Here is a 24,835-nt window from a genome sequence, read left to right as displayed (position 1 = left end):
GAAATAAGAAACTAAGTAGACCAAAAAGCGAGCAGTCGCACAAAATCAGTTGGAAACGAGCTTACGATCGGTGAACAGCGCGAACAGTCGACGCGCTTGAAGTCAAAAGAATACAAAAAACAAGAAAAAAAAAACAGCAAAGCTAAAACAATCGCTTTTGGCCAAGACGTCGGTGCATTGCTGAGCAACTTGTTCGGTCAGCGCCAAAACAAACGCGTGAGCGAATTGCCAACTACCGACTGTCGACCGCTGACTGCCCACGCCGTGAGAAACAGGTCGAGAAACAGCTGCGCCGCTGCTGTGGCTTCTGTACCTTCGAATTGTTGGCCCATCGTATTGCAATCTGGTCGACTCAAGTGGCCTATAGTGCGCCAAAAACATTAAGCAATCCATCCGAACGAAGCAAAAAGTGTTGTGTGTGTAAAATGTTTGCGAATTTTTGCTTTTAAAATTTTATTTTGGAATATAAATTCAGCTGAAAACAAACTAGTCGCAAATTTGTGCAAAATGTTGTTTAAAGTTATTTCGGTCTTAAGTTGTTTACTTTTTGCGGTGCCAACTCATACACTCGCACAGGGGTTAGTATACATACATACATATATAGGCAATACCCACATGAAAACTAAACTGAATGTGACAAATCGACGAGCAGAATATGACATCACACTATTTGGCTGAGTCAAGGCAAAAACAACAAGAGAAGGAATGCTAGAGTCGAACGGGCTCAACACTTAAATACCCTTAAATACCCCACTTACACAAAAAAATTAAGTGAAATAAATTTAAAAAAAAATTAATTTAATAAATAATTAAAAGAAGTATTTATTAAAAATAATACAAGTATTCAAATGCATTATGCTATAAATGCCCACAGTTTCATACTGATCAATAGTACACATATACACTTTGTGGGGACTGTATTTCATACATTTGCACTAAACTAGTATACCCTTTTACACGTTGGGTACAGGGTATACAAGTAATAAGTACAATAAAAACAAAAGACTTAAGACACAAACGCATGGCGTGTTGGCGTTCCGCAAGTGTTTAATCTTTCCGGCCGCCTACTTATCAAACAATAAACAAGACTATCTCTCAAAAACTTGCTTGGTTGCTGCTAAAACTCTGCGATCTCTTCGATCTTTGTTAATTGTGTTAAGTAGATTGATTGTTTATATGTGTCGCCGCAAGAAGTCCCTGCTACCAAATTACTAAATAAAGCGTGACATAACCACATAAGACAGTCTGAAAACAGGTTGGGCTGTAACAGTAGGAGTAAGAAACAAGTGAAACAGCTAATGTTGGGTGCGCCGACTTTGAAATACTCTGCGCATTAGTGTACAAAAATTATATAAATTTAAGAAAACTTTGAAAATTTAAAAAAAAAATAGCGAAATTGTAATTTCAAGTATGATGGGAGTTATGCAAAATCACTAAGGGGGCGTAGGGGAAGGAGGACAATTTTGAAATACACTTCTACTTTTCTAGAAGTTATAGTCTCCGAGATCTTGGTAATTATACGAACGGAGTTTTGTAAAATCCCCTAATAAAACCTAATATACTCTTTTATCAAGTATAAAAAAATTGTGAATTCCCAAAAGAGAGACCAACGTGCAAACACAACTATCTGCGTCTTCTACTAGCCTGTAATTGATGGCAGCCAATTTAAAACTATTTAAAATTACCGGCAAACCCTGAAAACCAAAGTTAAACAATAAGCTTTCAGCTAACACAAAATGATTATTGAAACACAACAACTATGGATGTTTACGACACCGTGCTAACAGGTTTAAATAAGGTGCCTTCTCTTATACGGGTTTGTTTGTGTGACTAAAAAGTAATTGTCGCTTTGATCGCTTTTGTGACATACTATACAATGCTCATTTATAAAAATAGAAACACAGTGAATCATGAATGTTGTACCCGACTGTATAAAGTATGCTTAGTTTCATGTGGACAATTTCTTTGCACCCAGAAAACCAGACCATTATTTCACAAAGCTGTCCTAGAATTTAATTTGAAAAAGCATTTGAGTCAACAACTTTTTTGTGAAGAAGGCAATTATGGTATTTGGTATTAAGCTTAAACGAAGAATAAGTCATGGCAAGGTGAAGTTGCAAAATTGCGAGAGAGATATAGAAGACCGTTCCCTTCTCTGGGACCTATTCTCTGTCATTATACTAATTTTGTCACCGCTTTTTGTAGAGAATAAACAATGCGTAAGCTTTTATGTTTTGCAAAATCTATGCGTTTTGAAAATATGATCATAAAAGATCATATTGGTTGTTCAAAACCATTCTCTAGTGAGAACTTTGTCCTGCAACTTTACGAAGATCGTGAATTATATTTGCATTACTTTTATTTTTTTCTGAAGCTTCTACTCCATAATCGCACCAAATACCCTGCGGCCCAATTCACAGTTCCATGTGGCAGTCAGTTTACACAAAGCCGTTGAATCGGTGCGATTTAAAGTGGGAATATTAGGAAGCAATTATACTGATTTCAAGACGGTGGAGCTGCGTCCCTTCTCCACGCAACTGCTTCACTTCGAGGTAACATTAGAGAAGCAGCCTTACTTATATGGAATGTCTCAAGTACGCCATATTTTCTCCTGCGTAGATACCTGCGCTGAAACAGGATCGCTATCGGCTGACCGCAGAGGGTGTGTCCGGCTTGGCATTCACCAATGAGACTCAATTGCACTTCGACCCGAAGCAGTTCACGGTGCTGGTACAGACCGACAAGAGTATATACAAGCCCGGGGACTTGGTGCACTATCGCGTACTTCTGTTAGACTCGAACCTGAAGCCTGCGCGAGAGTACGGTCGAGTTAATCTAGAAATAAGGGACGCCAGAGACAATGTGATTCGAAGTGACAAGAACATACGCTTTACAAACGCGGTTTACTCGAATGAGCTACAGCTTTCAAAGTATCCGCCATACGGTGCATGGTCAATAGTCGTGGAGGTTGCAGAACAGCACTACAGACAAGTCTTTGAGATACTCGACCACATATTGCCGAAGTTTGTGATTGATATCGACACGCCCAAACACGCGATCTACAAAGATGGCAAGATTAGCGCCACAATTCGAGCTTAGTAAGTACACAAATACCTTTAGTATTTTTAATCTTAAACTGTACACATCTTTTAGCTACGCTTTTGGCCAACCCATCGTAGGCGAGGCCACCCTATCCATCTACCCCACCTTTGTTGGTTCTCTGCAGCCCTTTGTCAACGATCTTATTACGCGCAAAGTCGTGCCCATCGACGGAAGTGCCTATTTTGAGTTTGATATAGTGAACGAGCTAAAGCTGAAGCAGGACTATGAACGGCAGTATCTGCTGGACGCCTTGGTCGAGGAGAGGTCTACTGGATCGGTGCAGAATTTCTCGACGGTACTGACTCTGCATCTGAACCACTTTCGTGTGGAGACAGTGAAGGTGCCGAGCTACTACATACCAGGAGTTCCGTTCGAAGCTACGGTGAGTAATTCTTTGAAATATATGTAGTTATAAATTACCTCTAAATGAACATGACTCTTAGCGACATTGCGATTCATAGAACTGCAAATTTCTTAATATAGTATAGCCCAAGCTTAAACAATATAATAAGCTGATAAATTCTAATGAATAATCAGAGCAGTGTAATAAATATATTGCGAATTAATTTTTTGGTTGCAACTGCATTTGGTTTAATTATTTAATTATTTTTAATCACTGCATTTAAATTGAAATTTACCTTAACATACGTAACATATTCGAGCCATAAATCTTTAAGGTATCAATTTTTCTCTCACTTTCCCAGGCGCGCATTGTGCGAAACGATGAAGGACCTCTGCGGGACTTCAATCCAGAGGTCACAGCATACCTGACGAACGTTTATGGAAGCAACGAGATGTACAACAAATCCATCTACAGTTTGGACTCGCGAGGAGAAGTAAAGATGAGGTTCACTGTGCCGGTAGGTGACCGCGATGACTTCCACTCAATAATTGTGGACTACCGAGGGGTCATTACCGATGTGGGTAAGATACCACGTAAGCACTTGCATAGCAAAAATTTCATTACGGCAAAGGTGCTAAACGATAAGTAAGACACACATATATCAACCGTTATTGGAATATAATTAAGTGATGGCTGTTTTTTGCAGACCCATGGTAAATCAGGAAATAGCAGTGGAAGTGCAAGCAAACGAACCCATGAAGTATTTCATTTATCAAATAGTAGGCCGTGGCGATATTATACTTTCGCGGGCAGTTGATGTGTGTTATAAGATGAAATTGTCTTTAAATGTATAAAAATATTTTTATTAAATCTTGTTATGTGCCAGCAGGTGGCGGATAAAAGAAATCACGTTATCAAGTTTCTTGCATCGTTCGCCATGATGCCGCGTGCTAAGCTATTCGTCTATATGGAAGTTAATGGGGAACTGATCTACGATGAAGAGATAATACAGTTTGAAGAAACTCTTTTGAATTCTGTAAGTGATGTTTTCTGTGGATGATTTAGTTATTTAATCGACTGATCCTGCTTAGGTCCAAGTGGAGGCACCAGTCAGAGCTCCGCCTGGCCAGAACATTGATATAACCATAAGCACAAAACCCTATTCGTATGTTGGTCTCATAGCTGTGGATCAAAATGCGGATGCCCGAGTGGGTAAATAACAGAAATGACTAAACTGTTGCAAGCATTTCACTTATTTCTGAGCTTTCAGGCAATGATCTGACCCACAAACGCTTAATGAGTGCGCTGAAAGCATATGAGCTGAATGATATTAATACACCCATTGGCTCTCCAGGCAAGGAATCGGGTGTTATCACTATGTCCAACACGGATTTCATAATAGAAAAAGGTATACTAATTAATTTGGTGCTATAAAGCCACAAGGTAAAAATACAATTTTCAGAGCCTGAACCTACATACACAATTGATCGGGAGAGCGAAAACGCGATAGAAGGCGAAAAACCGACCGCCATACGCAAAACAGACATTGGTCCGGCCCACAAAATCGAGGTTAATACGCTGCCACCGGGTAAAGGTCGTTACGCCTTCTCCTATACACCGAAGCCCTTCTGGCACAATCCCCGCATTCACGTCATGCACGATCCAGCCAGCACCTGGCTCTTTATGAATATATCCGCCAGCAGCGACGGCCGCAGCACTATACATAGACGGATACCGAGCGAAATGACATCTTGGGTACTGTCCGCCTTCGCTCTAGATCCCGTAAATGGTCTAGGTCTGACTTCGGCGGCTGGCAGCTTGGAAGCTTTTAAGGAGTTTTATGTATCAACCGAGCTGCCATATTCCATACGAAGAGGTAAGTTTGTTACATCCGCAAACAACTGTTTTGGGTGCAGATTTTTCAAACTGCTTAGGAATTAGAGGTGATAGCTTAGCGTAAAAGAGTTATATCATAATGCAAATACAAGTCTCCAGTCGTTTGGTGAAGTATTTAATCAAAAAATTTCCTTTTCAGACGAGGTCATTGCATTACCCTTTGTAGTGCACAATAATCGTGATAGCGATTTCAAAGTGGATGTGACATTTTACAACACAGCGCAGGACTTCGATTTTCCACAGCTAGACAGCCGGCAAGCCAACAAACCTAGTACGTATAAATATCCATTCCTATGACTGCAGTCTTCCTTAGCAAGATTTTTCACATTGAAGAAGTGGAACTGTACAGCCGTCGCTCTATAAATGTTCCCGGCAAATCATCCCGCTCCATATCATTCATTGTGACCCCGAAACGTATTGGCGCTATTCCGGTGAAGGTCGTAGCTACAACTCCACTGGCCGGGGACACCGTAGAGGCGACACTTCTTGTGGAGCATAGCGGAGCGCAAGAGGTGGTCAACCACGGATTACTTTTCGAACTAAACTCAAACAAGCAGCGTACCGAGAACGTTACAATTCGAGTGCCTCGCAATGCCATAATGGACTCCACGGTGATTACAGTATCCGCCGTGGGTGATTTGGTTGGCAGTATGGTTGGGAATATTGAGAACCTGATAAGCCTGCCCACAGGCTGTGGTGAGCAGGCACTGATTGGCTTTATACCCAACATTTTGGCTCTGCGTTATTTAAGCGTAAGTAGAAAGCTCTCAATTTTAACGAAATGAAAATCCAATCCCTTTCAGCGCACACGCCAATTAACGCCCGCCTTGGAGGTGCGTGCCAAGCAAAATCTGGCTTTGGGCTATCAGCGTTTGCTTTACTATCGCCACGAAAACGGGGCTTTCAGTGCGTTTGGACTATCTACCAAGCAGGGCTCCACTTGGTTGACTGCATATGTTGCGAAAGCTCTCCGTCAAGCTGCTCCATTCACCCAAATTGACGAACACATTGTGGAAACTGCTCTGGCCTATTTGACGAGCGTACAGTCTGGCGGTGGTGGTTTCGAAGAACATGGAGATATTTTCGAAAACTTTTCGGATGAAGGCCTAAGCCTAACCGCATTTGTGACACTGGCCCTAATAGAGAATGTGGTAAGCGCAATTTTAATTTATTGCATTTCCAACGCTCTCAGTAAATTATGTAATCTTTAGGAACTATATCCAAAATACCGGAATAACATCAACAAGGCGCTAGATTTCATAACACGTAATTTAGAAATATCCAACAATTTCCATGCTATGGCTCTGGGCACCTATGCTCTGACTCGTGCCAATCACAACGCTCAGGCCGCTTTTCTACAACGATTGGATTCGATGGCTACCAATAAAGGTAAATAGTTGGATTCGTTTTCTAAATGAATGAACCAATATGGTGTAAATAAAATGGTAATGTATTTCTCCTGCTTTTAAATGAGGTGATGAAATATTCTACTTGTACATTGAGTTATTTGTGTTGATTCAGGAACTTTAAGTAATTGAAACCTTATTTCAGATGGTCGCAAATGGTGGAACAAGGCAGCACCTGCAAGTGAACACCAATCACCGTGGTATAATACCACACGTTCCGTCAACATTGAAATCGCGGCATATGCTGCTCTGGCACTGTTGGAGAATAATCTTGTGGCGGAAGCACTACCCGTGGTGAGGTGGCTGATGAATCAGCGAAACGAGTTTGGTGGCTTTGTTGCTTCCCAAGATACCATTGTTGGACTGCAGGCCCTTATATCGTTTGCCGAGCGTTTTTCCACCGAAGGAAACAATGTACAGATCGGATTTAAATACGGCGAAGGTGCTGAAACGGTACTAAATGTGAATGCGCAGAACTCGCTGGCACTACAAAGCGTTGAGGTGAGAGGATTTAGAACAAATATAAAATTATAATGTTTATACTTGTAATTTGCAATGCCTTTAGCTACCCAGTACACTTAAGAATGTGAGCATATCAGCCACTGGCCGTGGCATGGCGTTGGCGCAGATCACTTACAAATACAACACCAATGTGACCAGCGCGTGGCCACGCTTCGTGCTCGATCCAACTGTAAATAGGAACTCACACTCGGACTATTTGCACTTATCGGCGTGCGCCAGTTTCGTGTCCGTGTCCGGCGATGCTGAACGCTCAAATATGGCCGTTATGGAAGTATTTTTGCCGAGCGGGTTCGTTGTCGACATTGACACTCTCCCCACCCTGGAGTCCAGTGAACGCATCAAAAAGGTGGAGACACAACGCCGTAACACAAAGGTCATCATCTATTTCGATTACCTGGACAGGCGGGAAGTTTGTCCCACGCTACACGCTTACAAAACTGTCAAAATCACCAAGCACAGACCTGTACCAGTCATTATGTATGACTACTACGACAACGGTATGAGAATAAGAGAGAGAGAGAGTCATAAAAAGCGATTCCGTTTTGTCTTATTATCCTCTACCCGAAAGAGCCAATTTATAGTTACAAACGCATAAGATCAGCATAAGGAAACGAGTCGATATAGACATATTTGATTGTCTGTCCGTCCGTCAGACCATATGAGCGGCGAAAACTTTAAAGCCATATGCGTTATGGGCACCATACTTCATTTTTGGGCTCATCTCATTCATCTGCAGCCTTAGTTTGAAGAAAATCATATAATTGGTTATTTAGCTGCCATAGGAATTATTAGAGAAAACTTTTTTACGATATCGTAACTAAGCTTTATATATGTATATGCGTTTTTTCAATTGTCTGACCATATTCCGAGGCTAAATTGAAATCGGTCAAGCACTATTGTACATGAGCTGGGTACAGGGTATAAAGGAGTCGAATCTTAAAGCTCTAATTGTTACTACAAATGAAGAAGTACTCTTCTTTTGCAGCTCGTCGCGCCCGCCAGTTCTATCGAGCTCCCAAGTCGAACATCTGTGACATCTGCGAGTATGCTAACTGTGGGGACATTTGTGAGAAAGCGGAGAAGCGGGAGTCGCGAGAGCCCGGCGACGACAGCAGATTGGGATCCCGTAGCTCCGCCTCTAGTCGAGGTGCAGCTGCAATCATTTTGGTGCTACTTTTAGCTCTGTTCAGTGCGATATCGGTTCTCCCGATCCAGTGATCAACGCTCAACAGGAGAATGGAAAGAATTTGAAAAGAAAGCTTTAACAAAACTACTCACATAATTAATTAGCTAGCGTAATAAACACTGTAACTATATGCTAAACTATTGCCAATAAAATATATTTTAGATTAACATATTACTAAACTCAAAATAAATTGGCTTATTCGTATCTCAGCTGATTATCTCATTAGCATTCCATTCACAATTCAATCTCATCGCCTTTGGTAATTAAAATCGAATTTCTCAATTGAGAATACTTGTAATAATTGTAATACTTGATTTCGATTCCTGAATCAAGATACTTTTACGACCATCAATTCATGCAATTAATATAGAAAATGGCTGACTATGGTGCTCAGATGAAAAGAAGATTAAATAAATTAAAACACATTCGCAAACGTTAATGACTTTACTCTTGAGCCATAAGCAAAAATTTATTCAAATGGAATCCAAAACTACAGATATGTTCTGAATTCGGCAGAAACTTGAGCCCACAACAAAGTTCTAAATCTGCGTCACTTCCATTATTTTGACATCCATAAATAGCCGGTTTTTGTTTTTAGATTGGTTGCTGTATTTTCTTTTTATTTATTTATTTTTGTTATGTATATGTATAAAGCACACCCCGCTGTGAATATCTGTTCGCTTCGTACTGATTATGACTCAAAACTAAACAAAACGGGTAGCTATGTGTGTATAGCTACCTTCAAATACACAAAGAGAAAAATCGTTGAGTAATAAAATTTTCTTATTCTTTATTACTCCTTTTGAACTTCTTATGCTAAATGTTTACAGTTCTAATCTAATCTAATTCTAATACCAGTTCAAAGTATAGAGACAGCTGGATTATTACCGGGCGGGCCATTTTTAGAAAAAATATATCTGTATATATATTTTATATGCATCAACATATTTTTATTAAATTCATCAAAACGAGGTGTTTGATACTTGAAAAACAATTCAAAGAACAGTTTCAGATACAAGAAGATTCATTTTCTGATACGATTTTCTCTATGTGTGTGTCCGAGTCAAACACTAAAGATAGCAATCCGCATGCTAAATTCTTGTACGCCAGACATTTAAATACACTTTACTTGTAATGAAATCAACATTATTACACAAATCATTTTCTATCCTTAAATATAATTTGATTAGATAATAATAATATTTTTGAAAAGTTACGCAACCCATTGGGGAAGGTGTATCGAAAAACGATGAAACAAATTATTTGCACTTATTATGAGGTTCAAAAGGGTGTTTTTGGATTTTTAAGGTCTGCCACGCCCCCATTTTGCAGTTACATTCAACAGAACGATTTAAAGATACCCCCTCACCATTCGGATGCGTAATGTTTTTTTGAAAAAAATAAGACATCAATAGCTGCCATGACTCTGTAGGAAATTCTGTAAATAATTAGCAGCGGGGAACTACTCGCGGCTGTTTACGTGTTAATTTATGAATACACATATGTAAGCAACAAACAATAACAGAATCACAAATACATGTACACATAGGTACATACTATAAGTATGCATATATACATAGTATATGAAAGACAACTGACAACGGCGCGGCTGCTCTTTAATACGTACTTAAAGGTGGTTGCCACTAAATCGGCCTCATAGTGGACTCGAGCGTCGAAGCGATCGGAAATATCAGCGTCCAGCTCTCGCCTCAATAGACTGTGCTTTAAAGTGTGTATGTGTGTGTGTGTGTCTGTATAAGTGCTGATAACGAAGCAACAATATAACTGTAAGCCGTGCTTGTATTATTTATTTCGAATTTATATGCAATATTATGTATTTTGTAATTCTACAATTAGGTTGGCACGATGTCGTCACATATTAGTTTAGTGGTTTTCTCAATTTTACAACTGATTTTATTAATCAATGCTGATGGGTAAGTTATTGAGTCGAAACTACTCACACTTATACATACAAATTATAAATTGAAAAAAAAGTTTTATAATGAACACAAACAATAATTTTTAAATAACACATAGTCTGCGGGAATAACCTAGTCAGTTCCCTAGGTCAAAAGCTTCAAAAGCACATTAAAAAACAAGTAAAAAAGCTAAAGTCGGGTGTCCCGACTTTGAAATACTCTGTACATATGTTTACAATAATTATAGAAAACAAAACAAGTAAAAAAGCTAAAGTCGGGTGTCCCGACTTTGAAATACTCTGTACATATGTTTACAATAATTATAGAAAATAAAAAAAAAAATAAATAAAAAAAAAATTGGATCGATTTTACCTCTCTCGGTATTCGAACTCACGTAAAGGGTGTATAATTGCACATTTACATAGCAATTGCGTCTGTGTGAGTGTATGTATGCCTATGCGCATCAATTCGTGTCTGTGTAAGCATTTTCGCAGTCAACCAAACAGCAACATCAACAACAGCCGCGGGCAGCGCTTGAGCAGCGCTGCAGCAGCAAATATATTTATGGCTATAACTTCTTGGTAAATCGGTCTATCATAGTGAAACTTGGCATACGGACACATAATTACTAACTGGGGGTATTTGCAAAATTTTAGTTCGAAATTCCAAGAATTACGGGAGTTAGAGAAAATCGCATTTGCGGGGGAGAGGGGGGGAAATTCCAAAATATACATTTTCTGCGTATTCACACAAGGCATCTTGGACTAAAATTTGGTGTTCCTAGGTCTTATAGTCTCCGAGATATAGGCGATTATACGAATGGAAAATCGGGAAAACCCCCATAGGGGGGAAGTGGGAGGGAAAATCAAAAAAATAAAACAAACTCGTATAGAATACACACATAACGCATCTTCGTGCAAAATTTGGTGTCTCTATCTCTTATAGTCTCTGAGATCCAGGTGTTCATACGGACGGACAGACGGACAGACAGACAGGGCTAGATCGACTCGTCTTGTCACGCTGATCAATAATATATATACTTTGTGGGGTCTGCCACGCCTCCTTCTGCCTGTTACATTTTTCAGCTCCCGCAAACATAATATACTCTTGTACATTTCATGTGCAGAGTATAAAAATAAGAAAATTAAAAAAAAAATTTGATCGATTTTACCTTTCTCGGTATTTGAACTCACGTAAAGGGTATATAATTTTATATTTACATAGCAATTGCGTCTATGTGAGTGTATGTATGTTTATGCGCGTCTATTTATGTCTGTGTAAGCATTTTCGCAGTTAACCAAACAGCAACATCAACAACAGCCGCGGGCAGCGCTGCAGAAGCAAATATATTTATGGCTATAACTTCTTGTTAAATCGGTCTATCATAGTGTAGGGTCTGCCACGCCTCCTTCTGCCTGTTACATTTTTCAGCTCCCGCAAACCTAATATACTTCTGTACATTTCATGTATAGAGTATAACAAGATAGAACGCTGCAGTCGAGCAAGTCCGACAGTAAAAAATACTCTCCACAAAAAAGAAAAATAAAAAAAAAAAATTAAATTAATATTAGGTTTGTCTGTACACAATGTAGATATAACAAGAGAGAACGCTACAGTCGAGCAAGCCCGACAGTGTAATACCCTGTACCAAGGTAAACTTCCGCAGCAAAAACAGAAAGAAGAAGAACGAAGTTGTTGCTGCAGTTTGGCGGGGGCCTAGTAACGCTGACAAACGCCAACTATCCCTACAACACTGGTATGTAGTTAAACAATAGTCTGGCTGAGCAATCAAAATTTATTAAATTTGCACTGAACATAGATAAATAGATCGCAGAATTTCTAATTTCATAAATAATATAATAAAGGGTATTCGTTAAACTTTTCTGAAGCTACAATACAAGATTCAGAAACGGTGACTAAAGTTTTGTAAGTAAACTATGTAAAATGAATACAATGTGTATATTTCAGATCATATTTCGAATGACAATATTGATGGAATATACGATAGGTTTGAAGAAGAGGATCAGTTACTTTTTGATAGCGAATCCATGGAAATAGTAGATAAAATTCGTAAAAACTTTGCAGATGTCTGGATTTGGCAATCAGTAAAGAATAGGTGGGTGCCAAGCCACCATTTCCCTACATCTTATGCATGCCACTATCAAAACTGCTTATTTTATAGAATCTAATAATATGAAAGTAGGCAAAGGTCGTCTAAATAACTGCTTAATTCCGGTTACGGTTATATTTTTTTACGCAGATGTCATGATAGCACTTGAGCTCGACAGCGCAGTATATCCTGATGCTCTTGAAGAACCTGAAGGGTCTTTTGTAAATGTAGAAAAAACGCATACTCGTAAAGAGTTTCCAGAAAATTGGATTTTTTATAATTCAGAAAAGTACGGTATTCAAAATTATTCAAATTTTATGGAAATAGTTGTAATTGGAACGCTGAGTCTTATTAAAAGTTTGCCATACACGCAAATTAAAAAGTAACTATTTTTTCGAACATCAAGTTAACAAGCCATCCACTCTTTTCCATTCTTACTAAATTGAGACTTTGTGGTCAGGTTTTCCTTTCCTACTTCCTAGGCCACTACCGTTATCTACTGGATTATTTAATAGGGTTAGCTTCAATGCTGCTATAAGCCCAATGGCTATACCCCCAGCTATTGTGCATCCACAGGCTCCCGTAGCTGCCACCGCGATTCGCAAAAGCTTTCTAGAAAATTGGATATTCTGGAATAGAATGAAGTAAAATCAGTTATTTCTTTACAAATCTAAAAATTAATTGGCTGATTAACTGCTTCAACTTGACTTTCTTAATATCCAGCATAACATGGCCGGTATCGAATCTATAATGTCATTAACTATTGAATTATACATTTTTTATATTAAATAGCAAAGAGACTGATATTTTTCAATTTAAGCAGCTAATCAGCCATTCCTCTTTACTATTACTAATATGTGTGGTCGCAGACTCGTTTATAAGCATAAGTTGTGGCCTTGCTTTAGTACAGATCTACTTTTAATCAAGTGTTTGTTGGGCCTTTCTCCTATAAGTGCTTGTGTCTACTTGTCTACCTTTTAAGTAAGTTCAATAATTAGAGCTGAGAGTGCTGGTCTGGTGCCGGTTAAGCAAATCAGTGGACCCCGAATTAAAAACAACAAGAAACAAGAGACTGTACCTAAGGAATCGTTGCCAATTATTTCGAAAGGAGTACGTGAAGATTTTGTTGATGGTTGGATATTTGAAGGAACACACACTAAAAAGTACATTGAAAACCTTTGTAAAACTTAATTTGCATGCAAAAATACTAATCTGTTGTTTCTTTGTTGGATTATTGGAATGCTCAAAATGTAACAAATAGCTTTCATAATTAATTAATGAAATGTTAATGGTAAATGTTGTTAATATTTCATTAGGAAGAGACTAATAAATAATTCTATATTATTTCACAGCTCCAATGAGGAATTCACATTAACAAAAACTATACCGGACACGATTACTTCCTGGGTTGTAACCGGCTTCTCGTTGAATTCAAAAACTGGACTTGCGCTCACCAAAAATCCAAGTAAAATTCAGGTCTTTCAACCGTTTTTCGTGTCTACAAACTTGCCGTACTCGGTAAAACGAGGTAGGTATCACTTTAAACTGCTTCCTAATAATGACACTGATAAATCATTTTATACGAGTAGGAGAGGTTATAGCTATTCCTGTAATTATTTTCAACTACATGGAGAAGAATCTCGATGCTGAAGTAACTATGGATAATTCAGATAAAGAGTTTGACTTTGCCGAAGCAACCAACGAAGCTGAAGAAAAGTTAATAGACGAGATACAACGAGTTAGGCGTGTCACCATCCCTTCAAATAGCGGTAAAACAGTTTCATTCATGATAAGACCCAAAAAGGCCGGACTAACTACTCTAAAAATTAGCGCAACAACCCCTCTCGCGGGCGACGCCATCCATCAGAAGTTAAAGGTTGAACCCGAAGGGGTGACGCATTTTGAAAACAGAGCTGTCTTTATTAGCCTAAAAAATTCACAAGAATTGGCTGTTGACCTGAAACTAAACGTGCCAGTTGATGCGATCCCAGACTCGGAGTATTTCGAGTTCTCAGTTGTGGGCGACCTTTTGGGGCCCACCATTAAAAACTTGGATAATTTGGTGCGAATGCCTTACGGTTGCGGGGAGCAAAACATGGTTAACTTTGTGCCAAATATCCTAGTCTTGAAATACTTGGAGGTAACAAATAAAAAAAAACCCAGCTTAGTAGAGAAGGCTAAGAAGTTTTTAGAAATCGGCTATCAACGCGAGTTGACGTACAAGCACGACGATGGCTCCTACAGTGCGTTTGGAAAGTCTGATCCGGCCGGCAGTACTTGGCTCACGGCCTATGTGATGCGCTCCTTTCACCAGGCCAGCAGATATACAGATATCGATCCTAAGGTGCTGAGCGCGGGACTAGACTTTCTCGCCGCCAAGCAGAAAGAAAGCGGTCAGTTCCCAGAACTGGGCAAGTTGTTTGACAGCGCACACCAAAATGAACTGGGTCTGACATCCTTTGTGTTGTTGGCGTTTTTCGAAAATGAAGTAGGTATCGACAATTCATCAAATGCCAAAGGTTAAAGAGTGTATTAAAAGGGTGTCCATTTCTTCACAGGAACTTATACCGAAGTACCGCCAAACCATTGAAAAGGGTGTTGTCTTTGTTGCTGAAGAGTCGGATAAGAGTGATGACCCATATGCCTTGGCTATTGCAGCTTTGGCGCTGCAGCTTGCAAAGCATCCGTATGCCGACAAGGTTTTAGCAAAGCTTGAAAGTATTGCCAAACGGAGCTACGATCACAAATGGTGGTCAAAGACCGATACCGATGGGGCTACTGTGCCAAGTCGGACTCTATATTTACGTCCACGCAGCAACGATGTAGAAATAACATCCTACATCTTACTGGCTCTCATAGAGAAGGAGTCAGCCGAAGCCGTGTTACCCATTATTAAGTGGCTGATCGCACAGCGGAATAGTAATGGTGGGTTCACATCCACTCAAGACACGGTTATTGGACTGCAAGCCTTGACAAAGTTTGCCTACGAAACTGAAACTGGCAGTGGAATTATAGATATCAGCTTTGTCGCAGACGGCAGCGGCCAAGCTACCACCGATAGCATTAAGGTGAAGCCGGAAAATGCTTTGGTTTTGCAGACACACGTGCTGCCAAAAACCACACGTCAAGTTAACTTTACGGCCAAGGGCCAGGGATCAGCAATGGTGCAGCTTTCATCGCGTTACAATATTGTTCAAAAGGACAAGAAATCTAGCTTTAAAGTCAAACCCACCGTAAAAACCCAAAATTCACAATCACAGCAGCTTACTCTTGAGGTATGCGCCGAATATGTGCCACTGGAAGAGAACGACCAAAGCTTGGACTCGAACATGGCCGTCATGGAAATTAACCTTCCCTCGGGCTACATCAGCGATGTCGACAGTTTTCCCCAAATTGAGGCTATAGACCGAGTGAAGCGAATCGAAACAAAGAACTCCGACTCAGTAGTGCTCGTGTACTTTGACAGCTTGACTCCAGGAGATGTAAAATGCTTACCTGTGCAGGCCTCTAAGGCCCATGCGATTGCCAAACAAAAGCCGGCAGCCATATCTCTCTACGATTACTACGATACAGAACGACGTGCTACGGAATACTATCAAGTCAATGGCTCTCTATGCGATATATGCGAGGGTGAAGATTGTGGAACTAGCTGTAAGAAAACTTAAGGTATTTCTAACCTAAACCTAATTTCGACGAATCCTTTGTTGCCATGCAAATTTACAAAAAATATATATGTATGTATATAATAATAAAGCATTTTTGTATTGTTTTTGTATTTTTGTATCTTTTGTAACTTTATAACTTATATTTGTGGCCCAGCATTGATCAACGAACTAGCGTGAATCACACCCTTACACCTTTGGGTTTTGGAATATTGTTAGCTAGAAAATTGGTAGAAATCTCAGCTGAATGTTGTGTATTTTGTACACAGTTAAATATTTGTTTATTATTCTTTAAGTCTTAGGCATTAAAATTATTATTATTAATGGATATATATTATATAACACAATTTTTTCTAAGCTCAGCCCTTTAAAAAAAAACTTATATCTATCTCACAAATCACTTGATGAAGTAAACAACATTTTGGCGAAGACAAGCCTGAAAAATACCAAAATTCGAATATGACCAAATATTATGAAAACAAATGCAGTTGAGTATTTCATTTAGATTGTTCGCAAAGTACATACTTGTAGATGCTGTTGAAAAGTATGTATCCGAGTCAAGAAGGTAAATTTTTGGCTTATGGGCTGTTTGAACGAACTGGGAAGCACCATAACCACCTTCTCGTAGTCGGACAGGACCGACAAGGTGATGGCGACTCTTTTTGGCAACTCCGCTACAAGTTAGTTGGTATTTAGAGCTTTTAATCAGAAGTATAGGTTATCTTTTCACCGTACGGCTATTTTAACGGTCGCATTATGATGTATTAGACGAACATTGGCCTACATTTTTTAACTTAATATCAGAGAGCTCAAAAAACCCTGAGACGGAATGACTAGAGGCGTGTCTGATTAATAATCTTACGGGGTGCTGCTTCGTAGTAGTTAACGGGTCTAGACAATAGCTTCGTTGGAATGTCCTTTCGCAGCCGCAACTCTCGCTCGAACATCTGAGATTTTTCTTTAACGTTGGGACCCAAAGGACCACTCACATCAGCTTCGTCATTCAGAAATCCAAATACGTCATCTACGATTTGTTTCGATGACTCTACATCTATGTAGCTGTTGTTGTTCGCCACAATGTCGTTACCTCCTCGACCATTAGCTTCTGTATATTTGAGGGATTTCGTACGTTTTGGTTGATGTAGTGCCGCCATTGCAGCTGCGTTTCTCTCCATTGCTAAGTGCCGTTCGCTCTCTTTCTCTTGTTGCCTAATTTTCTCCTGTTCCCTCAGTTGTGACTCCTGCTCTCTGAGCTTTTGCTCCTGCTGCATAAGCTGTTGCTCCGCTTCTAGTTGAAGCGAACGGCGTTGCTTTGCCTTTCGCTCCTTCTCTTCTGCCTTTTTCAATCGTTCGGCTGCCAAGTTGGCGCGGAATTGCTGGCGAAGCAAATAGCCACGGCTTAGAGCCTGCAGCTTTATTATGCGGCTGCGGACCATTATGAACTTATGTGTCAACTGTTGGGCCGCAATGCAGGCGCCAAGGCGATGGAAACCTTGTTGCATAATAAGATACTTAGATCGTGCCAGACGCCCTCGCCAGAAACGTTGTACGGTGATGACGGCGGCCTGGTACTTTTGCTGGTAACGTTGAAAGATCACTCTTCGGAAGCCTCTTTGTATAGTGATGATGGAATGCAGAATGATACGTGAACGCTCCTTCTCCAAGCTGGTGTCCTCGTCATCCCTCAGAAATATCTTAGTGCGACCAAACTGCAGATCCGGTGAGACCGGCAGCGAAGTCTTACATATTTGTTGAGCCACCTGCTTACAGTCACATTTATCTAGTTGACCTATTTTCGGCACCAGCAAGCGATAGCGTTCGACAAATTCTCGGTATGTGTGACGAATGGGATACCCGGCCCGACGAATACGTGCCGTCTCCATCATGCCGGAATAGCGCAGTTGCCGTACACAAAGGTCCTTGTCAAAGTTCTGCAGGAAGAAGTATTAAAGAAAGGCGATCATACTCATTTCCAATTGGATTCTTACATTAGGTTCCTTAGACTCGTTTGGCTTAATGCACCGTATGAAAAAAGGATGAGCCGAGGACAATGTACGCATCAGCAATTCAAGGGAGTTACGAAACTTCACGGACAAAGTCGGCTGCTTCTTGGCGGTGTCCATAGGCAGCTCTTTTGGAAATATATCCACAAGGTATTTGTTTTTCGAATTTTTAACAATTGCACGGAGGTCTGTGCTGAACGAGTCTCGATTCTTCTCCAAAAAACCCAGCGGATTATACATAACAACACCAGCGTAGTGCCGTATTCCAAACAAAGAAGTCTGCGTGGTCTTGCCCTTCACATAAATGGACCGATTACCGTGCTGTACGTGTAACTTTTCTAAGAGCGTTTGATCTGTGCCTGAAATACACCGTGTCTTCAATGGACCATCAACTAAATTAATTGTTTATTTACCTTTAGGAAATTTTGATTCCTCGTCAATGAGTGACATGATATTGACGGGTTTCATACCAATAAGGTCGAGGATTTCCTGGTTATCGTGAAATTCAATGTGTTGCCAGTTAATGTCTTCATTTTGATATTCGGCCTGCTCCATCTGTTAGGTAAACAATTATAATTACGAATAAATAAGCTGAATTCAGCTTAAACTCACCTTAAATATGTGCCTGACAAAAAACTGTTGCAAGTTCTCGTTGGCATAGTTGATGCAAAGTTGCTCAAAGCTATTGGTTTCAAAGTTCTCGAATCCAAAGATGTCTAGGACACCAATTGTATTCAGAGTCTTGCTTGCGTCCTTGTCCAGAGTCTCATTAATACGGCGCACGATTCGCACAAATATGGCATTATAGAGCGCCTTGACGAAAGCGTCACGTCCCTCGAAAGCTACGTCCTTAGACAGGCTTGTCACCACATGCTCGCCATGAACATAGATAGTGCGTTGAGTCAATGCCAGATTTAGCGAAGAGACATTTATACCGAGCAGTTTAGCTACGCAGTCCAAGTTCTGTGTATCATCCACCTCGACAGTCTCCAAGTTAGAGACCTCAGTGGCCCTAAATTGTAAGTTTCCTAGATGAAGGATAGCAGCCAGCAGACTAAAAATGTTCCACATCTCGTCTGAGGCAAACGATAGCATCTTCATGGCGCACCGTATTTCAGCAAACTCCTCAGCATCACTCTTGCCTTCCAGAGTATAGCAACCGCCCTGCGCCAGGTACCGATACTTGCTAGGCGACTGCTCCCTTATCATTAGACGTTGCAGCTCTGGCTGAGTCAGTCCGGCCAACATAGAGTAGAATATGTGATAGTTGCGCTCACCCGTACTTTGGAATACAATACGTGACTTTTCGAGCAAGTACTGCTCGATCTTGGCTCCCTGAATACTGCCCTGCTCCGTGAATCGTATGTCTATGTACTTCCCAAAGCGCGACGAGTTGTCGTTGCGCATAGTTTTTGCATTGCCAAACGCCTCCATTATGGGATTAGCTTTGATAATCTGCTGCTCGATCCAAGACTGCTTGCCACTTATGGTCGAAAGGTACTGTAGTATAAGTTTGGTGCTTTCTGTTTTTCCTGCGCCCGATTCACCGCTGATAACAATACATTGATTGGCTTGGTGCCTCTGCAGCTGCTGAAAGGCATTGTCGCTGATCGCGAAGATATGCGGAGGTAAATCGTGCAGTCTTTTGTTGCGGTACTGTTGAACATCATGGTGCGTGTAGATGGGTAATATTTGGTAGGGGTTTATGGCCACAAGCATTGAACCCGTGTAAGTCTGTGGGAAGGGTAGAACTTATCACTATGTTTACAAGTTCATCGTAGTACATACTTAATCTTTTCTAGCACACTTACATAGATCAGTTTCTTGCTATAGCGGTTCTCGAGGTTACGCAATATCGTATACTCCTGCAGGTCCCCAAGCGTTATCATGTCCTCTACATCGCCCCGTGAGGTCAGGTGCATGGCCTTAACTATATCCTCTGCTGTTACCCACAACTGTTTCTTATGATCGTCACAGATCAGCGTTTTCGTCTTCTCTGTCCGCACGATGCGCGCCCCGAAGGGCACTGCGAACTCGCTGCTGTTATTTTGTGGTCTAACCCAGACATATTCGCCCTAAAATAAAATATTATAGAATTAATATAGTATTTATCGATCGCAGTGCCGGCGTTAAATTGAATTCTGTACAGACGACGTCTGAGCCTAAAACAAATCTAAGAACAATTCCTTAATTATATCGAACAAAAAGACTATTAAAATAGTCAACGAACCTAACAAACGAAATAACTGCTTGGCCCACCTGTCAATATTCAGAAGTCATATAATAAAACTTGCACCAAGCAATGGCTGAGATATCAGTAACTATATTGAAATATGCTTATCTAGGGGATTTACCTCTGGTTACGGCAGGTCAGAATCAATCTTCATTCTTTAGCGCAATTTTTCATTTGGATTGCTATGTTTGCGACGATATTTTGTTTCAATCATTTTCCTGTAACTCTATGTAAGGTTTAATACAATATCAAGCACTAACTTGCTAAGCCCTCTAATATATCTCATTCCTAAAACCATAACAAATCCTTATCAGCCGTTCTATTAACACGATAGATCACAATGGAAATCAATTTTATGTTCAAAAGATAAGTTCCTCAGAATATTTGCTGTTAAAATCTATGACGGCACTTTTATAAAAATAAATGATCCATTAATTTATTTATTTTGATACATCAATAAACAACTAAAAGAGTGGTCGCATTTAAAAATTGTAAAGTAATAATGTATATTATATGATATATTTTTCATTCACATTTTTAAATATTTTTTAATTTTTCGAACATGAGGTCAGCCACTATTCATTGATACGAGTGTTAGTCATATGGGACTTCTAATTATTAATTAATCGCATGGTATTTTCTTGCGATGATTTAGTCATAAAGATTACACATTTGATAATAACCATTTAATCAGTTACTGATAGAAAACTCTTGACTTCTAGAGACTACACTTAATTTATAAATAAAATTGCAAACGAAACAAGAAATATCAAAACTTATATTTGTCTTTACGTTGATTTTTATACCCCGTTCCCAAAAGGAGAGACGATATTTAGATTAGAATGTAACGACAGATGTATTCAGTGTAAAGGAATTGCTAGCTTTTTAAATACAACTAATTCTGTTTTTACACGGTCTTTTTTTACATGGTTTTGATATAACACGGTTTAAAAATTTAAAATTTCATATATATTTTTGGTTCAATCACCAATTTTTGCATATGATCAACGTCTTTTTTTAAACGGTTGTTTCTGGAACCAATCTACCGTGTAAAAACAGAATTAGGCGTATCTTCTTGCCCCTTTGTCTCAGCATAGCTAATGATGTGTGATTTATTAGTCATTACATATGTCTACTGGTAGGATGATTAATCATTTTGTGCAGATATAAGTACATGTCTAGTAATAGAAATGGTGTGATATACGCACGCGTAGTCAGGGACTTATTACACCTGATAACACACACTGGTTCCACGTGTAAGCTAAATTCCTCCCACCTGCGACACTGTCTGCAACTATTAGATGATAAGATGCGGCTTTGGTTTGGCGGGTTGGCGGGTTGGTACTCGGCGGCGAAGAGACACAATTTTAATGAAAGAAAAGTAGAAACACGGAATGCGCGCAACTTGGCAAACAGGTGTGATAAGCGGTATATGAAACCAATTTTCTGATAAGCAAAACAGCGGTGTCAAAGCTACTTACTAAATACCATAAATACCACATTCCTAGTTAGTTACTTTATGAGTCAACAAATTAGTATAATTCTGCAGCCACTTACATGATCTTCCAGCAACTCGGACATGTTTGGAAGGTATGCGTCTCAGTTGAGTTGATGTTCAAAAAACACAAACGAACAGAAATAAAAGTAAATATAATTTTTGGACTAACCGTTTCCTGCCACGGTCTCAATACTTGTTATTCGCACGAAGTCTCTTTCATTTGTAAAACCAAACCAGCAAACAAAAAGCGCAACATGCCGCCGTCGTCGTCGTTTCGTTGTCGTTCGCTGTCTTATCTTTTTTCTGCGGCGCTGTTTATATTGATAAATATTATTGAACTTTTTGGCTGTTATCGTCAGCTTCACCACCTGCCGCCATATGGCGGGGCTTCGATATGTTTGCTTTTTTACCAAGAACTTGACAGCTTAGTGGTGTTGGCTGAAAAATCATGGCCCGAAACGACACATAACAAGCAAAGAATTTTATGATATTGTGAGAAAACTTTATTTGCTCTTCAGTTTCGTATTAGCGATCAAAGTATGTATACATTAAGAGCATATTCTTTATCGGCACAATAAAGAGAGTCAGTCTACAGAGCTGGCCAAACGTCTATCTTGGAAATATTAGGAGCAGGATCTCCAACATACGCATATATAGTATAATATATGAATATACTTACAAAATCTTTAAAGGGAGGACTGATAGATGTTACTCTATTGGGTTTAAAATAAACTGATTGTCAAGTTTTGTGATTGTATTTTATTACGTTTTTATTTACCGTACCTTTTAAATCCGCTGATACAAGCCTTTTTAACTCAAGTTACTTTGGAGCTTTCATCATTAAACATCTGTATTCTGTTCGAGCTTAAGTTTTATATATATATATATTATTAGGAAAAGTGTAAATCGAAGAAAAAACCCAAAATATTTCCACGATGAGTTTTAAAAAATAATGTTGAAATACTATCAAGAGGTCATGTTAAGTGCGGTAAAAAATATACTTCTAATACGAGTATTTACTGTACTAAATAGTTTGAAATCATATTGGACATTGATTTGAAATACATTAAAGATAGACTGAAGAAATATTAACGATATATTACGAAATATTAATATAACGACTGGCCCTCTACTATGCTATAACAGCTAAACCTATTGAAATTTTCAAAATACTCCTTAATTATTCATTGGAAAACAATTTAGCAACAACTGATGCCCTTTATTAGAATTAGAAACGCTTTATTTTTTTATTTTATTCTAATAAACATATCTTCTCTACAACCAACTATTCTGTATTGCCAGTCATAACGTCATTAGTAATTATAAAGTTTCTACACCCGCAATCGAACGGAAATATGTACATACTTGTAAATGAGAAAGCAGAATACGACGCGTTAATGTAATGTGTGTGTGTAGTCTGAAATCTGAAATCATGCCTGAAAGAAAGCTCCGATAGTTCCGCCCGGAACACGTTGTTGACCTATATTCGGCCATCAATGAATTGAACGGCGGCTGCTTCCACCACCCGATAAAAACATTTGCAAAACCTCTTTCAGTTCATATGCACACAAGTGTGTGTGTGTGCGTGTATACGCATGTGTACGCACGTGGTCTTTGTAAAATCGAGTAAAAGCTCAGGCTTGGGGAGACATCTAACTGCCAAGGACCTCATGCCGAACTTTAAGCGGCTTTGGCGACCACAGGTCCACCGAAGGAGCTTTTGCACTGGAAAAAAGCACATATCTTGCTCTGTTGCTGTATGCCGCGGGTATGAAAGGAAAAAAGGAAATCCGAAAGGTCATCAGTCAACAGCAAACAAATCCAATAAGTCAGCGTTGGCGAAGCCAGTCAGGACACAATTCGCTTGTCTTGGCACCATTATGCTGTTACTACTGATGACATAGGTGGTAGTACAAATTTTCAAATAAAGCGTCTAATATTTAAATATACTCATACGTTATGTATCACAATTTGTATACCCTCTACATGAAATGTTCAAAGGCATATTAGCTTTGTGCAAAGTGAAAAAACTAACAATAGAAGGAGGCTATTCGCTAATAAATTTTCTTAGAATATACCGATTTGGATGAAATTTATAAATCAATTACGTGTGCAAAGCTTGGTCTATGTCGCTTTTGAAATGTGGACAGTATTGACAAAATTCTGTAGCGGGGAGAGAAAATCAAAAAAGGAAAATAAACTCGTGTAGCTTAAACTCTATATACCAAGTTTGGTCAGTGTGTGATCAACCGTTTCCGATATCCATGCGTTCATCCAGACGGACGAACTAACGAACATGTCTAGATCGATTTCTCTCGTCATGCTGATCAGGAATATATGTATATACTTTTGGGTTCGGAGATGTTTCCTTCTACCTGAAACATACTTACACAAACATAATATAGTCTTTTTACCCTGCGGGTACAAGGTATAAACATGGTTTGTATTTTTGTTACAATTTTGTTTATTGTGGTTTTTTAAATATACATATGTATGTATATTGTTTCATTTCTCAGTGTCCTTTGTTGTGTTTATACCTACATACATACTTATATGGTATAAAATGATTTGAATTTTAATATGGTGGCCAGTAAGAGATCATGTATCATCTTTTTGACAAAGAAATCTGAAAACAGGCGTCCCTTATTATAAACTAAATGGAAACATTTATTTAGTATTTTATAATTTTTAAATTATTCCTATGCATATGTGTTAATTTGATTCTGGTTATAAATTTAGACACATATTATATGATATTTACGGTATCCTTGCCAGCAACCGTAATTGTATTTTTTTATTAGTTTTCCCATACTTTTTAATGGAATATAATCAAAACATTGAAAGAAACAGCTGTGAGCTGGCAACTGTAAAAGTGCAAACACGTATTAACAGTTCATGCCAAATCTGAACTTAGTGGTATTAGTAAAAAGCTTTTTGTGGCTTTCAACTGGAAAG

At 39.2% G+C, this 24,835-nt stretch overlaps 3 protein-coding genes across 8 annotated transcripts; 2 read left to right on the top strand and 1 right to left on the bottom strand.

Annotated features, from left to right (window-relative positions):
* The first annotated feature begins 135 nt into the window (after positions 1–135).
* On the top strand, positions 136–8,622 carry LOC115630977 (CD109 antigen). Of its 2 annotated transcripts, none has more exons than XM_030527557.1 (17): positions 136–578; positions 2,375–2,552; positions 2,620–3,098; positions 3,154–3,484; positions 3,807–4,090; positions 4,152–4,263; positions 4,335–4,481; positions 4,537–4,657; positions 4,716–4,853; positions 4,908–5,321; positions 5,481–5,612; positions 5,675–6,093; positions 6,145–6,492; positions 6,553–6,730; positions 6,893–7,248; positions 7,313–7,766; positions 8,255–8,622. In XM_030527557.1, the coding sequence occupies exons 1-17, from the start codon at positions 508–510 to the stop codon at positions 8,485–8,487; spliced, it is 4,395 nt and encodes a 1,464-aa protein (XP_030383417.1). In that variant the 5' UTR covers positions 136–507; the 3' UTR covers positions 8,488–8,622. The 2 variants fall into 2 exon arrangements, with proteins under 2 accessions (XP_030383417.1, XP_030383416.1); XM_030527556.1 differs by having other exon boundaries at positions 4,332–4,481.
* Positions 8,623–10,119: 1,497 nt separating this feature from the next.
* Positions 10,120–16,259, top strand: LOC115631971 (C3 and PZP-like alpha-2-macroglobulin domain-containing protein 8). 4 transcript variants are annotated; one of them, XM_030528871.1, is made up of 6 exons: positions 10,313–10,389; positions 11,967–12,130; positions 12,945–13,128; positions 13,837–14,012; positions 14,074–14,972; positions 15,043–16,259. In XM_030528871.1, exons 3-6 carry the CDS (start codon positions 13,028–13,030, stop codon positions 16,147–16,149), a joined length of 2,283 nt encoding a protein of 760 aa, XP_030384731.1. In that variant the 5' UTR covers positions 10,313–10,389; positions 11,967–12,130; positions 12,945–13,027; the 3' UTR covers positions 16,150–16,259. The 4 variants fall into 4 exon arrangements, with proteins under 4 accessions (XP_030384732.1, XP_030384731.1, XP_030384730.1 ...); XM_030528872.1 differs by lacking the exons at positions 11,967–12,130; positions 12,945–13,128 and adding an exon at positions 10,120–10,242; XM_030528870.1 differs by lacking the exon at positions 11,967–12,130 and having other exon boundaries at positions 10,365–10,389.
* Positions 16,260–16,507: 248 nt separating this feature from the next.
* On the bottom strand, positions 16,508–22,077 carry LOC115631970 (unconventional myosin-VIIa). Of its 2 annotated transcripts, XR_003996255.1 has the most exons (7): positions 21,940–22,077; positions 19,961–20,224; positions 18,762–19,883; positions 18,563–18,704; positions 18,135–18,508; positions 16,672–18,077; positions 16,508–16,582 (listed from the first exon to the last, which is right to left on the bottom strand). XR_003996255.1 is itself a non-coding variant. In XM_030528869.1 (6 exons), the coding sequence occupies exons 1-6, from the start codon at positions 21,961–21,963 to the stop codon at positions 16,980–16,982; spliced, it is 3,024 nt and encodes a 1,007-aa protein (XP_030384729.1). In that variant the 5' UTR covers positions 21,964–22,077; the 3' UTR covers positions 16,511–16,979. The 2 variants fall into 2 exon arrangements, 1 of the variants encoding a protein (XP_030384729.1); XM_030528869.1 differs by having other exon boundaries at positions 16,511–18,077.
* Positions 22,078–24,835: the final 2,758 nt, after the last annotated feature.

This window comes from Scaptodrosophila lebanonensis, unplaced genomic scaffold (assembly GCF_003285725.1).
Source record: "Scaptodrosophila lebanonensis strain 11010-0011.00,11010-0021.00 unplaced genomic scaffold, SlebRS2 tig00001412-arrow-pilon, whole genome shotgun sequence".
NCBI classification, from domain to species: Eukaryota; Metazoa; Arthropoda; class Insecta; order Diptera; family Drosophilidae; genus Scaptodrosophila; species Scaptodrosophila lebanonensis.
The sequence above is the reverse complement of the archived record's forward strand: the minus strand, read 5'-3'. Positions and strand labels throughout refer to the sequence as shown.

Bases quoted from the DNA above. Each gene is read 5' to 3' on its own strand.
- LOC115631971 (XM_030528870.1), top strand. The intron at 13,129-13,836 runs GTAAAATCAGTT...ATTATTTCACAG, and splicing joins ATATTCTGGAATAGAATGAA to CTCCAATGAGGAATTCACAT. The intron at 14,973-15,042 runs GTAGGTATCGAC...ATTTCTTCACAG, and splicing joins TGGCGTTTTTCGAAAATGAA to GAACTTATACCGAAGTACCG.
- LOC115631970 (XM_030528869.1), bottom strand. From the start codon at position 21,963: ATGTCCGAGTTGCTGGAAGATCAT. The intron at 20,225-21,939 runs GTAAGTGGCTGC...ATTTTATTTTAG, and splicing joins CCGAGTTGCTGGAAGATCAT to GGCGAATATGTCTGGGTTAG. The intron at 18,705-18,761 runs GTGAGTTTAAGC...TTTACCTAACAG, and splicing joins TTGTCAGGCACATATTTAAG to ATGGAGCAGGCCGAATATCA.
- LOC115630977 (XM_030527556.1), top strand. From the start codon at position 508: ATGTTGTTTAAAGTTATTTCGGTCTTAAGTTGTTTACTTTTTGCGGTG. The intron at 5,613-5,674 runs GTACGTATAAAT...TTCACATTGAAG, and splicing joins CCGGCAAGCCAACAAACCTA to AAGTGGAACTGTACAGCCGT. The intron at 7,249-7,312 runs GTGAGAGGATTT...CAATGCCTTTAG, and splicing joins TGGCACTACAAAGCGTTGAG to CTACCCAGTACACTTAAGAA.